At 32.0% G+C, this 14,721-nt stretch overlaps 1 protein-coding gene across 1 annotated transcript in view; it reads right to left on the reverse strand.

The window, feature by feature from the left end:
- Positions 1-4,302: 4,302 nt before the first annotated feature.
- CIP2A (cellular inhibitor of PP2A) overlaps positions 4,303-14,721 on the reverse strand; it is a 39,867-nt gene continuing 29,448 nt past the window's right edge. Inside the window, exons 15-21 of the mRNA XM_081301627.1 lie at positions 13,212-13,286; positions 13,014-13,124; positions 9,697-9,893; positions 7,540-7,653; positions 6,911-6,993; positions 5,850-5,989; positions 4,303-4,945 (exon numbers count right to left, since the gene is read on the reverse strand). Of these exons, the coding sequence (XP_081157753.1) occupies positions 4,775-4,945; positions 5,850-5,989; positions 6,911-6,993; positions 7,540-7,653; positions 9,697-9,893; positions 13,014-13,124; positions 13,212-13,286 (891 nt within the window). The 3' untranslated portion in view covers positions 4,303-4,774. The remainder of the gene's footprint in view (positions 4,946-5,849; positions 5,990-6,910; positions 6,994-7,539; positions 7,654-9,696; positions 9,894-13,013; positions 13,125-13,211; positions 13,287-14,721) is intronic.

Consider the following 14,721-nt stretch of genomic DNA (forward strand, 5'->3'; position numbering starts at 1 on the left):
CAACACAATAATACTGGGTGTCTTGAATACAATTCTCTTACCATTTGATAGCTCCTTCAAATAAAAACTAAATAAACTATGGAACTAAAAAATACAATTAATAACTTAGACTTAAAAGACATCTATAGGATCTCATCCATCAATGACTCAATATACTTCGTTCACATAGATCCTTCTCTAAAACAGACCAAATCTTAGGCCACAAAGCAACTCTTAACAAAAATAAAAAAACAAGGATAATATCTTGCATCCTATCAGATCATAATAAAATTCAATTAGAAGTCAATGATAAAATAAAAAACAGAAGGTATTTTAACACCTGGACATTAAATAATATGTTATTGAATGATGACTGGATAGCAGAAGAAACACTTAAAAAATACTTAAGACTTAAAATGAGAATAGTGATACAACATACCAAAATCTCTAGGGTAGTGCTAAGAGGAAAGTTCATTGCATTGCACTCATTCATTAAAAGAACAGAAAGTCAATTAATAAATGACCCAGTTACATCTCAAAGTCCTAGAAAAAGAACAAATCAATAGCAAAAGCAGAAGATGACAGGATAGGATAGTAATTAAAATCAGATCTGAAATCACTGAAACAGAAACAAACAAACAAACAAAATAACTGAAAAAAAAATGGCAAAACAAGTCGGTTCTTAGACCTACACAAATTGAATGAGGACGACACAGAAAATTTAAATAGATCAATTTCAAGCAATAAAATTGAAGATGCCACTAAAAGCCTACCAAAGAAGTAAAGTGCAGGACCATAGGAATTCTCAGCCGAGACTTTAAAACCTTCAAGAATAATTAACACCAATCTTCCTCAAAAAATTCTATGAAATAGAAAAGGAGAGAACCCTTCCAAATTCATTCTATGAAGCTAGTAACACCTGAATACCAAAATGAGACAAAGACATATCCTGGAAAGAAAATTTCAGACCAATATCCCTGATGAACATAGATGTAAAAATTATTCATAAAATATTGGCAAATTGCATACAAAACATATTTAAGGGGATGGGGATGTGGCTCAAGCGATAGCGCACTCACCTGGCATGCATGGGGCGCTGGGTTCGATCCTCAGCACCACATAAAAATAAAGGTTCTGTGTCCACTGAAAACTAAAAAATAAATATTAAAAAAATTAAAAAAAAAAAACATATTTAAAAGAGATAGTGCACCATGATCAAGTGGGGGTTCATCTCAGGGATGCAGGGTTGGTTCAACATACGGAAATCAATAAACATAATTCATCACATCAATAGACTTAAAGACAAGAACCACATGATTATCTCAATAGGTGCAGAAAAAGAATTTGACAAAATACAGCCACCATTCATGTTCAAAACACTAGAAAAACTAGGGATAGTAGGAACATACCTCAGCATTACAAAAGTTATATATGCTAAACCCAAGGCCAATATCATTCTAAATGGAAAAAAAAATTGGAAGTATTCCCTCTACAAACTTGAACAGAACAGGGATGCCCTCTTATACCACTTCTATTCAACACAGCCCTGGAAAATCTAGCCAGAGCAATTAGACAAAGGAAAGAAAGGGATACAAACAGGAAAAGAAGAAGTGAAACTATCACTATTTGTTAATGACATGATTCTGTATTTAGAAGATCCAAAAAAATTCCATCAGAAAAGTCCTAGAGCTCATAAATGATTTCAGCAAAATAGCAGGATATAAAATTAACACCTATAAATCAATTGCCTTCCTATTCATCAGTGTCGAATCCACTGAAAGAGAAATTAGGAAAACTACTCTATTCATAATAGCCTCGAAGAAAATAAAATATTTGCAAATCAATCTAACAAAGGAGGTGAAAGACCTCTACAAAAAACAAACAAACAAACAAACAAACAAACAAAAAAAACTACACAACATTAAAGAAAAAATTGAAGAAGAATTTAGAAGATGAAAAGATCTCCCATGCTCTTAGATAGGCAGAATTAATATTGGCAAATTGGCCATACTACCAAAAGCACTAAACAGATTCAATGCAATTACTATTAAGGTTCTGATGATGTTCTTCATAGAAATAGAAAAAGCAGTCATGAAATTCATTTGGAAAAACTAAAGGCCCAGAATAGCCAAAGCAATCCTTAGCAAATGTGAAGCAGAAGGCACCACAATACCAGATCTGAAACTATACTACAGAGGTACAGTAACAAAAAAACAGCATGGTATAGGTATCAAAATAGAAATGTAGACCAATGGTACAAAATAGAAGACACAGAGACAAACCTACATAAATACAGTTATCTCATACTAGATAAAGGCACCATTAACATATATTGGAGAAAAGATAGTCTCTTCAATAAATGGTGTGAGAAAAACTGGAAATGCATATGTAACAAAATGAAATTAGTCCCCTACTCTTACCCTGTACAAAACTCAACTCAAAGTGGATCAAGGACCTAGGCATTCGACCAGAGATCCTGAACCTAAGAGAAAAAAAAGTAGGCCCCAATCCCTCCATTATGTTGATTTAGGAACCAAATTTCTCAACAAGACTCCTACAATGCAAGAAGTAAAATCAAGAATTAATAAATGGGATGGTATCAAATGAGAAAGCTTCTTCACAGCAAAGGAATGGGAGAAAATCTTTGCCACTTGGACTTCAGATAAGAGCATTAATCTCCAGGATATATAATAACTCAAAAAAACTGAACACCAAAAAAGACAAATAACCCAATCAATAAATGGACAAAGAAATTGAACAAGCACTTCACCGAAGAAATAGGATCGGTTGACAAATATATGAAAAAATGTTCAATATCTCTAGCAATTAACAGAAATGCAAATTAAAACTACACTGTGATGTCATCTCACTCCAGTCAGAATGGCAATTATCAATAATACAAGTAACAATAAATGTTGGTGAGGATGTAGGGAAAAAGGCACACTAATACATTGCTGGTGAGACTGCAAATTGGTACAACCACTCTGGAAAGCATATGGAGATTTCTCAGAAAACTTGGAATAGAATCACCATTTGATGTAGTTATTCCACTCCTTGGCATATACCCAAAGACTTGAAATCAGCATAGTATAGTGCCTCGGCCACATCAATGTTTATAACAGCTCAATCCATAATAGCTAAGCTATGGAGCCAACCTAGGTGCCCTTCAACAGATGAATGGATAAAGAAAATGTGGCATATACACAGTGTAGTATTACTGAACCATAAGAAGGTTCGCATCTGCTAGTAAATGGATGAAACGGAGATTATGCTAAGTGAAATAAGCAACTCTCCCAAAACTAAAGGCTAAATGTTTTCTCTCATAAGCAGATGCTAACTCACTCATAGGTGGGCAGTGAGTTGGGAAGTGAGTTTCACTAGATTGGATAGGGAATGGGAGAAGGGAGGTGGAATGGAAATGGGAAAGACAATAGAATGAATCAGACATAACTTTCCTATATTCATGTATGAATAAATGACCAGTATAATTCCACATCATGTACAACCACAAAAGTGGGAAGTTACACTCCATGTACGTATGATTATGTCAAAATATATTCTTTGTCATGTATAACTAAAAAGAATAAAAAATTAAATGTCCCAATTAAAAATTATTTACACATTAAATACATATCAGTATAATTAACAACAAATACATTTCTGAATATGTAGCAAGAATAGAATTTAAACTCTCCTTATGTAAATCATAAGAAATTTATAAGCAATGGGAAGTGTAGTTCAACATACATTTTACAAAAAAAATATATATATATATAAACTAATATACCTTACAAACTGTTCTTTAAATTAGTTTTGTTAGATGATGTATTCATTCAACAGTTATTTCCTAATTTTTATACATTATTTCTGATAATTATTCACTGTATTTTTTCCCCCAAATTTAAGAGTTTCTGCTATTTATCTTACTTCATGTTAAATGCAATAATAATTATTTTAAATTCACTGATTTCTCTTAGGCTACTTTAGAGACAAACTTCTATGCATCATATCTCTTTTTACTAAATAACTGTTTTCAACATATTAACCTTTCAAAATGTTTTTTTTTTTAAAGAGAGAGTGAGAGAGGAGAGAGAGAGAGAGAGAGAGAGAGAATTTTTAATATTTATTTTTTAGTTCTCGGCGGACACAACATCTTTGTTGGTATGTGGTGCTGAGGATCGAACCTGGGCCGCACGCATGCCAGGCGAGCGCGCTACCGCTTGAGCCACATCCCCAGGCCCCTCAAAATGTTTTAAGAAAGTTTGATTTTAAAACCTAAGTAAGGTCATGTGCCCAGCGTAATATCATTTCCTTCAGTAACAGACCACATTTACCATGGTAGTCCCATAAATGATATTGCCTAGTGATGTCTTAGCTATCTTAGTTTATGTAAATATGATCTATGATGTTTTCACAATGAACAAATCACTTAATTATGTATTTATCAAAATGTATCCTTGTTAAGTGACCCATGACTGTAATCACAAATGAGGGTAGACAAGGAAAACAGTAGTTTAGAAAGACAATAATGCAGGTTTCTTAAGAATACTCTAATGTAACAAACAAAGAAAGCTTTAAGCAATAAAAGCCAAAAACAGAAAGTAAAAGTTTAAAAAAATTTCTAATTCAAAACACCAAATAAAACATGCATCAAATTATGATCTTTACTAAATTATTAACTAAATAAGAATTTCCCATTGTTTTGGAGTCACAAGTAACCTTCTTTAACCACCCCCCTCCAATACATAAATACACCCAAATTATCATTATTACAAATTCCAAAATGCCATGATGTCTATATACTAAGATTCACAGTTTCTGGACTTATTTTTCCACCACTTAAACTGTGAATCATTGCTATCATATGAGAGTGTTTGTTCAACTCTTCTTGTTGAAGTTTCACCAAATTTTCTTTTTCTTCCAAACGACCTTCTAATTGAGCCTTTTGAACCTCTAGAGAGGAAGCCTATGGAATTGGGGATTGGGGTAGGAGAAAATGAAAAATTGAGAAGAAAAATAGCTTAGTATGATTTCTCTTTAGGTATTTTAAGATCCTTTATTTTTCATTTGTGTGTACGACAACCATTTCAAGATAACTATATAATGTGTATTATATTGCATTTAGCCAAATTATATAGTAAAGGTAAGTAATAATATAATGTAAATTAGGAAAATACTTTCAAATTATCTTTTTAAGTCAATAGCTAGCAGCTAAAGTTTTGCAGAAACTACTATATACTACTACATTAAAAATTACTAAAAAATGCATTAAGGCAGACAACAAAAAATGTAAAAGTGATATTGAATTTTATGTCTCTCCTATTACTCATGGTTTATAATAGCTGGTAGCTTAATTGGCCAGAGAGAATAATTCATGGCTAACACTCAAGTTGGGTGACCATAAAATAGAAAGAGCATTATTTTTATTTTTGGAATATTTATGACCATGATTCTGTTACTTCAGACTTCATTTTTTCATTTTTAAATTACATGTATTAATATTAAAGTATTAAAACAACATTTGTTAATCTGAAGACAATTAAGAAAAAATGTTTGTGTCCTTTGCAAATTACAAAGTTCTAAACAGCTATGAAGGATGATTATAAGCAGAAATATAAGTACTTGCATGTGACATCAAGAACCAAGAATCCCTTTCTATATTTTTTGAACACTTGAAAGCTGTAAGTGCTGGTATGCAGTATACATTCAATAAATGTTTGATGATTTTATGAAAAACAGTGTTAGAGAGCTCTCATAACAAGCGACAGTCAAATGGCTTTGAAATCCTAATATCTTTTAAACAAAATTACAAATAAAACAGAACATAAATTTATCCAAATTTATCCTTTTCAAATGCAAACGAGTCTTACCTTAATGCTCAACTCTTTTCTTATCTGTTCTGTTCTGTTTAACTCTTTCCTAAGGATATCAATGGATTCTTCCTTATCTTCCCTTTCCTTTTGTAAGACTTTAATCTTTTCTTCTTGTGCTTTTGTTTTTTGATGCAAATCTTAAAACAAACAAACACCAGCTATGTATTCATTTATTTATTCATTGGTCTTATACTGATATTACCTTAAAAAGCATTAGTAACTATTATAAAAGCAAAAAAAAAAAAAAAAAAAAAAAAAAAAAAAAAAAAAAAAAAAAAGCAATGAGTAAGATATAGAGATATCTTGCTGGGGCTGTGTCTTAACTGCAAAGTGCTCGCCTAACATGTATGAGGCCCTGGGTTTGATCCTCAGCACTACATAAAAATAAATAAAATATTGTGTCCAACTACAATTATTTAAAAAAAAAAGAGAGATATCTTGCTGCAAATACATGTTTTTACAGAATTTGCTGATTAGAAATTACCATGAAACTCTTCCACTATGTGAGTATAGTACAGATATTACCAAGTATTCATTCCATTCCATTCCCTGTTTCCTCTGTTATGAATATAAATATAGTATACATCAAAGACAGGAAGAACAACTCTCAAGAGCATAAGGGTTAGGAGAAAAAACAGTGGGAAGAAAACCATGAAAAATTATATAGGTATGTTTCTGTGCTCTAAGGCAAGTGAGTTAGAACAAAATGTTTTTATACATCATTTCACATATGCAGCATTAAGAAACTAGAAGCTAAAAGTTACCTAGCACTGCCACCTGCTGTTATGCCTCTTAAAATTTTTAAAAGGAAATTATTTCTTGTACCCCTAGATTTAATAAAATATATATATATATATTGTCTTTTCAACTTGGATCAAGCTAAGGAAACTACTTGTATGAAATATTACAAAAAGAAAAGGGAAGTTGAGAGTCTCATTTAAGGTTTAAAAAAGTTGAGAAGTAAAAAGTAATTAAAAAGTAAAAGAAGCCACACATGCATTTCTTCCAATGCAAAATATGCTAAAAATAGGCAATGTATTAAACAAGAAGTTACTTACTTGCTAATTTACATTCTCTATCTACTAACTGGTTTTGGACTTCTTTTCTCTGTTCTTCTTTTTCTAGCAATTGGGTAATAGTTCTGAAGTTAAAAAAAGAAAAACCATTGGACCACATTATTTGTGACATTTTGTTCCCAAGTATTTCTTTTCTTTTCTTTTTTTTTATTATTGGTTGTTCAAAATATTACAAAGCTCTTGACATAACATATTTCATATATTTGATTCAAGTGGATTATGAACTCCCATTTTTACCCCGTATACAGATTGCAGAATCACATCGGTTAGAAATCCACGTTTTTACATACTGCCATACTAGTGTCTGTTGTATTCTGCTGCCCTTCCTATCCCCCCTCCCCTCCCGTCTCTCTACCCCATCTATCGTAACTCATTTTTCTCTCTCATTTTTTTCCCTTTCCCCTCACTTCCTCTTACATGTAATTTTGTATAACAATGAGGGTCTCCTTCCATTTCCATGCAATTTCCCTTCTCTCTTCCTTTTGTTCCCAAGTATTTCACAAGAAAATATCACAAGAACCATAATTACTTGTGAAATCTGCCAAATATATATTTTTCTTTTGTAAAATCCCAACTAGAATATATAAGATATTAGAATAAAGAAATTTTACTTTTCATTTTGTTGCTTGAGTGACTCATTCAACTTTTTCACTGTCTCAATTTGTTTATTCAGGGAATCACATGTGATCTCCAAATCTTTATTCTTCTGTTCAGTAGTTTCATTTCTGAAATGACAATGAATTGGTAACTTTATGAAAGAAAACACAATGGGAAAAATAGTACCAATAAGAGGAATGTTATGAACAAACCGATTTCAATGAACTCTAAGATAGTAAAGATATGTTCAGGTTGACTGATGTGGTTAAAAATTAATATGAAATAGAAATATGTGAGACAAGCTGGGTGTGGTGGTACATGCCTGTAATCCCAGCAGCTTGGGAGGCTGACGCAGGAGGCAGGAGGATCCCAATTTCAAAGCCAGCCTCAGCAACAGGTAGGCACTAAGCAGCTCAGTGAGACCCTTTCTCTAAATAAAATACAAAATAGGGCTGGGGATGTGGCTTAGTGGTTGAGTGCCCCTGAGTTCAATCCCTAGTACTAAAAAAAAAAAAAAATAAATAAAAAATAAATAAATAAATAAAAATGATATGTGAAGAGCTATGTAATGTTTTGAATAACTAATAATAATAATAAAAAAGAAAACAAGAAATATGTAAGACATTAGCCTAATTTTATGGATATAGTTTCAGTTTACCTACTAAAAGTTTTAATTACTTATTTAGCCACTAAAGAAGTTTTATTTTTGGTGGACATAAGCAGGTCACAGTAAAAAGATTAAAACAAACAACTAAAAAACCCTAATCAACAAAAATGGGTGGCACTGGCCAAATGTGGCCAACAGAAATATTTCATCTGTGGTAACCGCCTATTAAAACCCTTCTCTCTCTGTGAGAACTATTTCTTTTCCTCTTGCTTGAATCTTACTCTTTCACACTCAAAAAAAGAATAAATAAATAAATAAAGATTTCATCTATTACACAGTATATGAATTTGAATACCTTCAGATACTCCTGATAATTAAAATGAACACTCCCTAACAATTATCTTCCCTTTATTACCTACATGGCAACTGAAATTTTACTTTTGGTGGCCACAAGTAGGTCCCAGAAACCATGTATTTCTTTTGGACCACAGCTTACATCCTTACATGTTAATCTGATTTAACACTGAGTGCATGTTATCAGTGGTGTCTCAAAAGTTGTTGGGGGAAACTACCCTGTTTAGAAATGAATTAGTCACCACAAATATTCTAGATGCTGCTCAACTTCCACTATTTTTATTGATAGACAAATAAACAAATGAACCTTGCAAAGTTAAAAATTTCTACATCTATATTAACACAATTTTACAATAAGTTAAAAAAAAAGTTCCTCAGAATGTTTTCATTTTTATTGTTTGCTAGAATATACATAATAGTTCCTGGTCTTCCTGGAAATTCAGAAGTTTTAAAAATGGTCTGAAAGTTTGACAAGGGAGGAAAAAAATAATCAAAACTTTTATTAGTAGGAATAAGAATTATATGACTATAGATCTCTAGAAGTTCTTATAGATGAATTGTTGTGTATAACCTTTTTAGATATAAATCTGAAAATATCTGTCAAAATTTTAAAATGTACATACTCCAGTAATTCACCTATAAAACTTATTCTACAGATCTGTAGTCATAAAAGAAAATACATATAATTTAACATCATTAAGAGATGAATTAAACACAACCAAATCTCTCTGCTATTAAGGTTGAAAGTTAGGAAACTACCAACATACAACTATTTTTTGAACTGCAGAAATGACAACTCTTATGGTTTGACCTGATGATAACTGTAACAACTAAGTTCATTCAACAATTAATGAGGTGCTTAATTATGTATGAATCAAGCACCATTCTAGGCTTTAGGGATTTTTCAGTGACCAAAAAAACAAAGAAATTTGTCCTTATGGAGCTTACATCCCATTTGATTGGTGACTATATGAATAAAAGAAGCAAAGTTAACTGCAAAGAAATAAAGACACCTGTATTTTATTTCCAAATTTACTAATGAGTTTGAGGAAGCAATAGTTCATTTCACCAAGACTCAAGTTTCTTGATAACTACTTATTTTATGGGGTTAGCAAAATATATGAAATGCTTGCAAAAGAATCTTAGTATCACAGAAAAAAATATAGTGTGTTCATTCTAGGTTGTAACCTTAGACAGAAACCTTATTTACCTCTGAAGAAGTTCCATGTAAGATTTTGTCAGTATTTCATGTTCTTCGGCCACAGTCTCTAACTTCCTATTATGCTGAAAGAGATGCTCGATATCACTTTGGGCTCTTTCTGACTCAACTTGTTGTGACTTCAGTAATACACTAAGTTCTTCATTTTTTCTTTCAACTTCTCTTAACATACCAGCAAGTGTTCGTGCCTTAAAAGAAAACAGCAGACTATCATTTATATATAACTATGCATCATCCATAACATTTCAGTTAACAAATCACGTGTACAATGAGGTCCATTAAGAATTTATACACAGCAATTCACCTATAAGAACTTATTCTAGAGATCTATAGTCATACATCTTAGTGCATATAACTTAAGGTCATTAAGAGATGAATTAAATACCAACACCAAATCTCTGTGCTATTATGTTAAATGTTATGAAATTGCCAATATACAACTACTTTTGACCTGCAGAAATGAAAAAAATGACATGGTTCAACCTACTACTAATTGTGACAACTAAGTTCATTCAATGATTATATTGCTTAGCTATCCATGATTTAAAAGATTCACCCAGTATCAAATAAGTCAGTGTCTACTGACTATAGAGTTACATTAATCATATATACTTATTACTTAACTGAATTTTTAATAAATAAGACATAGGGTGAGTATTCCTATCTCCAATGCTTGGAATAAAAGTGTTTCAGATTTCAGATTCTTCAGAATTCTGGATTATGTGTATATACATAATGAAGTATCTTGGGGATAGGGCTCTATCTAAACACAAAATTCATTTCTTTCAAATACACCTTACATAGATACTCTGAAGGCAATTTTATAGAATATGTTAACAATTTTGTAAACAAAATAAAAAGTTTCATGGTAAGAAATTTTCCTTTGGATTTTGAAGTGTTTTGGATTTCAGAATTTTGCATTAGGAATGTTCAACTGTGTTTTTATAGTTTTATATTTAGTAAGTCATTCTCATAAAAACAATTTCAGATGACCAGGCTAAAGGAAATGAACAAAAATTTAACATAAAGGTAGCTATAGGGGCTGGTGTTGTGATTCAGTGGTAGAGTGCTTGCCTAATACTTGTGAGGCACTGGGTTCGATACTCAGTACCACACTAAAATAAATAAATAAATAAACAAATAATAAAAGTAGTTTTAGCTATAATTAAAGGTTAGCCATTAAAAATAAACTACTAGTTGCATACGTCAGTTCTTCCATTTCATGTAAGAATTAAGAATAAGACCTTAGTTACATCACAGATCCTTAATACTTAAAATTAAGGTGGCATACTCAAGAACATAGCAATTTTTAATAAGTGACATGAAACATTAAAGGATAAAAGTAACTAAAATGAGAAATGGATTATCCCTACCCTTCTAGCCTTAAAAATACTACTTATTTTCAAATGCCAAATAAAAACCTACATCCTACTCTTGTTTTTATGACGTAGACTATAAAAAAGTAATATCAATTACTGTTGTTTTTATGAGAAACATTTCTAGTACATGAATAAAATATTAAATTTTCTTTTTAAATCTTTATTTACCTATTTATTTATTTATATGTGGTGCTGAGGATGGAATCCAGTGCCTCACACATGCCAGGCAAGTGTGCTACCACTGAGCGACAGCCCCAACCCCAAATATTAAATTTTCTAATAAAATGCAAGACATGTCCAATAGACACAGAATATAAGAATGCACTAGGAGAAAAGATGGAAACAAATTATTTCAATATCATTAATTTTTTAAATTTATACTTAAGTTCAATATGTGTCACTGCTTTTACTGCCTTTAAAAATCCAAACAACTTTATCATAACTCATTACAAATAAAATTAAATTGGGTAGATTTGTTTGTGACTGATGGGAATTTCATATTACTGAATTAAACTCAGACCTATAAGGTATACATCTTATATATATTTGTACATAGCCAGTATCAATCTTACCAAGCATCTACCATATGCTAAATATGTGCTATATATGGCTTAGAGATGCACAAAATTTCCAATGTCCCAAGTAAGGGGAAGATAACAGTATTTGCACATAATGTGAGAAACATTATTAAGCACAGCATTGACACACAGTAAAAGAACAGGCAAACACATGAATGGGTTGGAAAAGATCATAGCAGAATTCTGGGAAATAGAGGTATTTAAATTGCAATCTGAAGACTATAAGGAGTCAGGCAAAGAAAGAGAAGTTGTTCTAGACAGGAGACAGAAATTAAAAAGATAAGGAAACATAAAAGTATGGCAAGTTTTAGAAAATGCAAAGTAGTCTAATATGGTTGACTTCACTAAATAAGAAGCAGCACTAGATATGGATTAGGAAGTAGTTGTAATCCATATATGCTACACTAAGAACAATCAATGATATTCTGAGAGCAATGGCAGCTACTGTGAAGGATATTCAGCACAGAAGGGATAATCAGATTATTGCTTCAGAGATCTCTAGGGGTGGGGTGAAGAAGGGCAGAACCAAACATAGGAAACAACTTTGGCTTTAGTATAGAGGGTGGCTGAAAATAGAGTACTAGACTCATGCAGGAGGACTCATTAGAGGTTCTGTTGTGACTCTTCCTATGAAAAAGAAAAAGGAATTGACCTATAGTAAACAGAATTAGGAACAGACATAAGGCAGAAGAGTGTAATTTTTAGGAGGTAGAATCAACAGGACTTGGTGAATAATTATAGGATGTAAACTGTAAATTTTAGATATCTTACTTGGAAACAGAACAGCAGTGGGAATACTTAAGAAAAAGTTTATGGTTTTTTAAAATAATTTTTTAAGTTGTAGATGGACACAATTCCTTTATTTTAATTATGTATTTGTATGTGGTGCTGAGGATTGAACCCAGTGCCTCACAGGTGCAAGGCAAGCACTCTACCACTTAGCCACAACCCCAGCCCAAGAAAAACGTTTTTTAAAGGGAAAGGTGATTAATTCACTACTAGTTATGATGGGTTTTAAGTATTTGCTGTACACTTAAATGTAGCTGTATAGGAAGCTCTAAATATAGCACAGGAAAAAACAATCTGTGCTTGCCATAAATTGGGAACACTAACATTTTAATAATGGTTAAAACCAAAAAATACATAAAGAATATCAATTAGATAGAAAACAAAATCAAAAGATAGACTTAACCATAATTAAAGGGAAGAAAGTTTCAAAGTGGAGTAGATGCATCAAATCCTCAGGAAAATACATTTTGATTATAGTAATAAAAATATAATATCGTGCATATGATTTACTTCATTCATTAAATTTTCTACTAATCAGACACGTCTTTATATCTGCACATACCTCTGTTTCAGCTTGAGTTCTTTGACAGCGATACTGAGCAATCAGTCTATCAGCTTGTGCAAGAGCTAGAGCTTTGGCTTCCAAGAGATCTTGTAATCTGCTTTCCTTGGACTGTTACAAAAACATCATTAATTTTTATCAATTTCCAAAACAACTATTAAAACTTTTCAGAAATAGTTAAAATAAACTTATACTCACAGCTAATGTGGAGAGTTTCATCTCATACACATCCATTATATCAGATATTCTCACATCATTTATCTGATCCTTGACCTGTTTTTAGATTCAAAATCGGAAAATTGTTAACATGACAAAAATCATAAAATAAATTCCTACTTTGCAATTAAATCATTAAAACTTAATGATGAATAACAAAGAAAAATAAAAGAATGTTATATCAGATGCTCGCTTTGGCAGCACATTTACTAAAATAGGACTCCTTTGGTGCAAGAATTAAAATCAAGAATCAATAAATGGGATAGATTCAAACTAAAAAGTTTCTTCTCAGCAAAAGAAACAATCTGTGAGGTGAATAGAGAGCCTACATCTTGAGAGCAAATCTTTACCCCTCACACATCAGATACAGTACTAATCTCTATTGTATATAAAGAAATAAAAAAAGCTAAGCACCAAAAAAACAAATAACCCAATCAATAAATGGGCCAAGAACATGAACAGACACTTCTCAGAAGAGGATATACAATCAATCAACAAAAATTAAAAAGTTCATCATCACTAGCAATTAGAGAAATGCAAATCAAAACTACCCTAAGTTTTCATCTCACTCCAGTCAGAATGGCAGCTATTATGAAGATAAACAACAATAAGTGTTGGTGAGCATGTGGGGAAAAAGATATACTCATACACTGCTGGGGGGACTGCAAATGGGTGCAGCCAATATGGAAAGCAGTATGGAGATTTCTTGGAAAACTGGGAATGGAACCATAATTTGACCCGTTCTCCTTAATCTATACCCAAAGGACTTAAAAACAGCATACTACAGAGACATATCCACATCAATGTTTATAGCAGCACAATTCACAATAGCTAAACTGTGGAACCAACCTAGTTGCCCCTCAGTAGATAAATGGATTAAAAAAAAGTGGCATATATACACAATGGAATATTACTCAGCAATAAAAGAAAATAAAATCATGGCATTTGCAGGTAAATGGATGGAGTTGGAGATAATGCTAAATGAAGTTAGCCAATCCCCAAAAAAACAAATGCCAAATGTTTTCTCTGATATAAGGAGGCTGATTCATAGTGGGGTAGGGAGGGGGAGCATGGGAGGAACAGAGGAACTCTAGATAGGGCAGAGGGGTGGGAGGGGAAGGGAGGGGCATGGGGTTAGAAATGACAGTGGAATGTGATGGACATTAATATCCAAAGTACATGTATGAAGAAACGAATTGGTGTGAACACTTTGTATACAATCAGAGATATGAAAAATTGTGGTATACATATGTAATAAGAATTATAATGCATTCTGCTATCATATATAAGTTAAAATTAAAAAAAAATTTACATAAGGTGGGTCACAAATATTCACTAACCTGGTGGGGGGTAAGGAGGAAGAGAAAGAGGAAAGATTTGATAAGCTTATGGCAACTTTAAAACTATTTCTTAAGCTGGCTGGATGGTAGAAAGGGGACTAGGAAGGACTGATAATTGTGTTAATAAAGGCTAAAATTTTATGACTGATTTC

The sequence above is a fragment of the Spermophilus citellus genome, assembly GCF_964194105.1.
Source record: "Spermophilus citellus genome assembly, chromosome: 7".
Taxonomy (NCBI): Eukaryota; Metazoa; Chordata; class Mammalia; order Rodentia; family Sciuridae; genus Spermophilus; species Spermophilus citellus.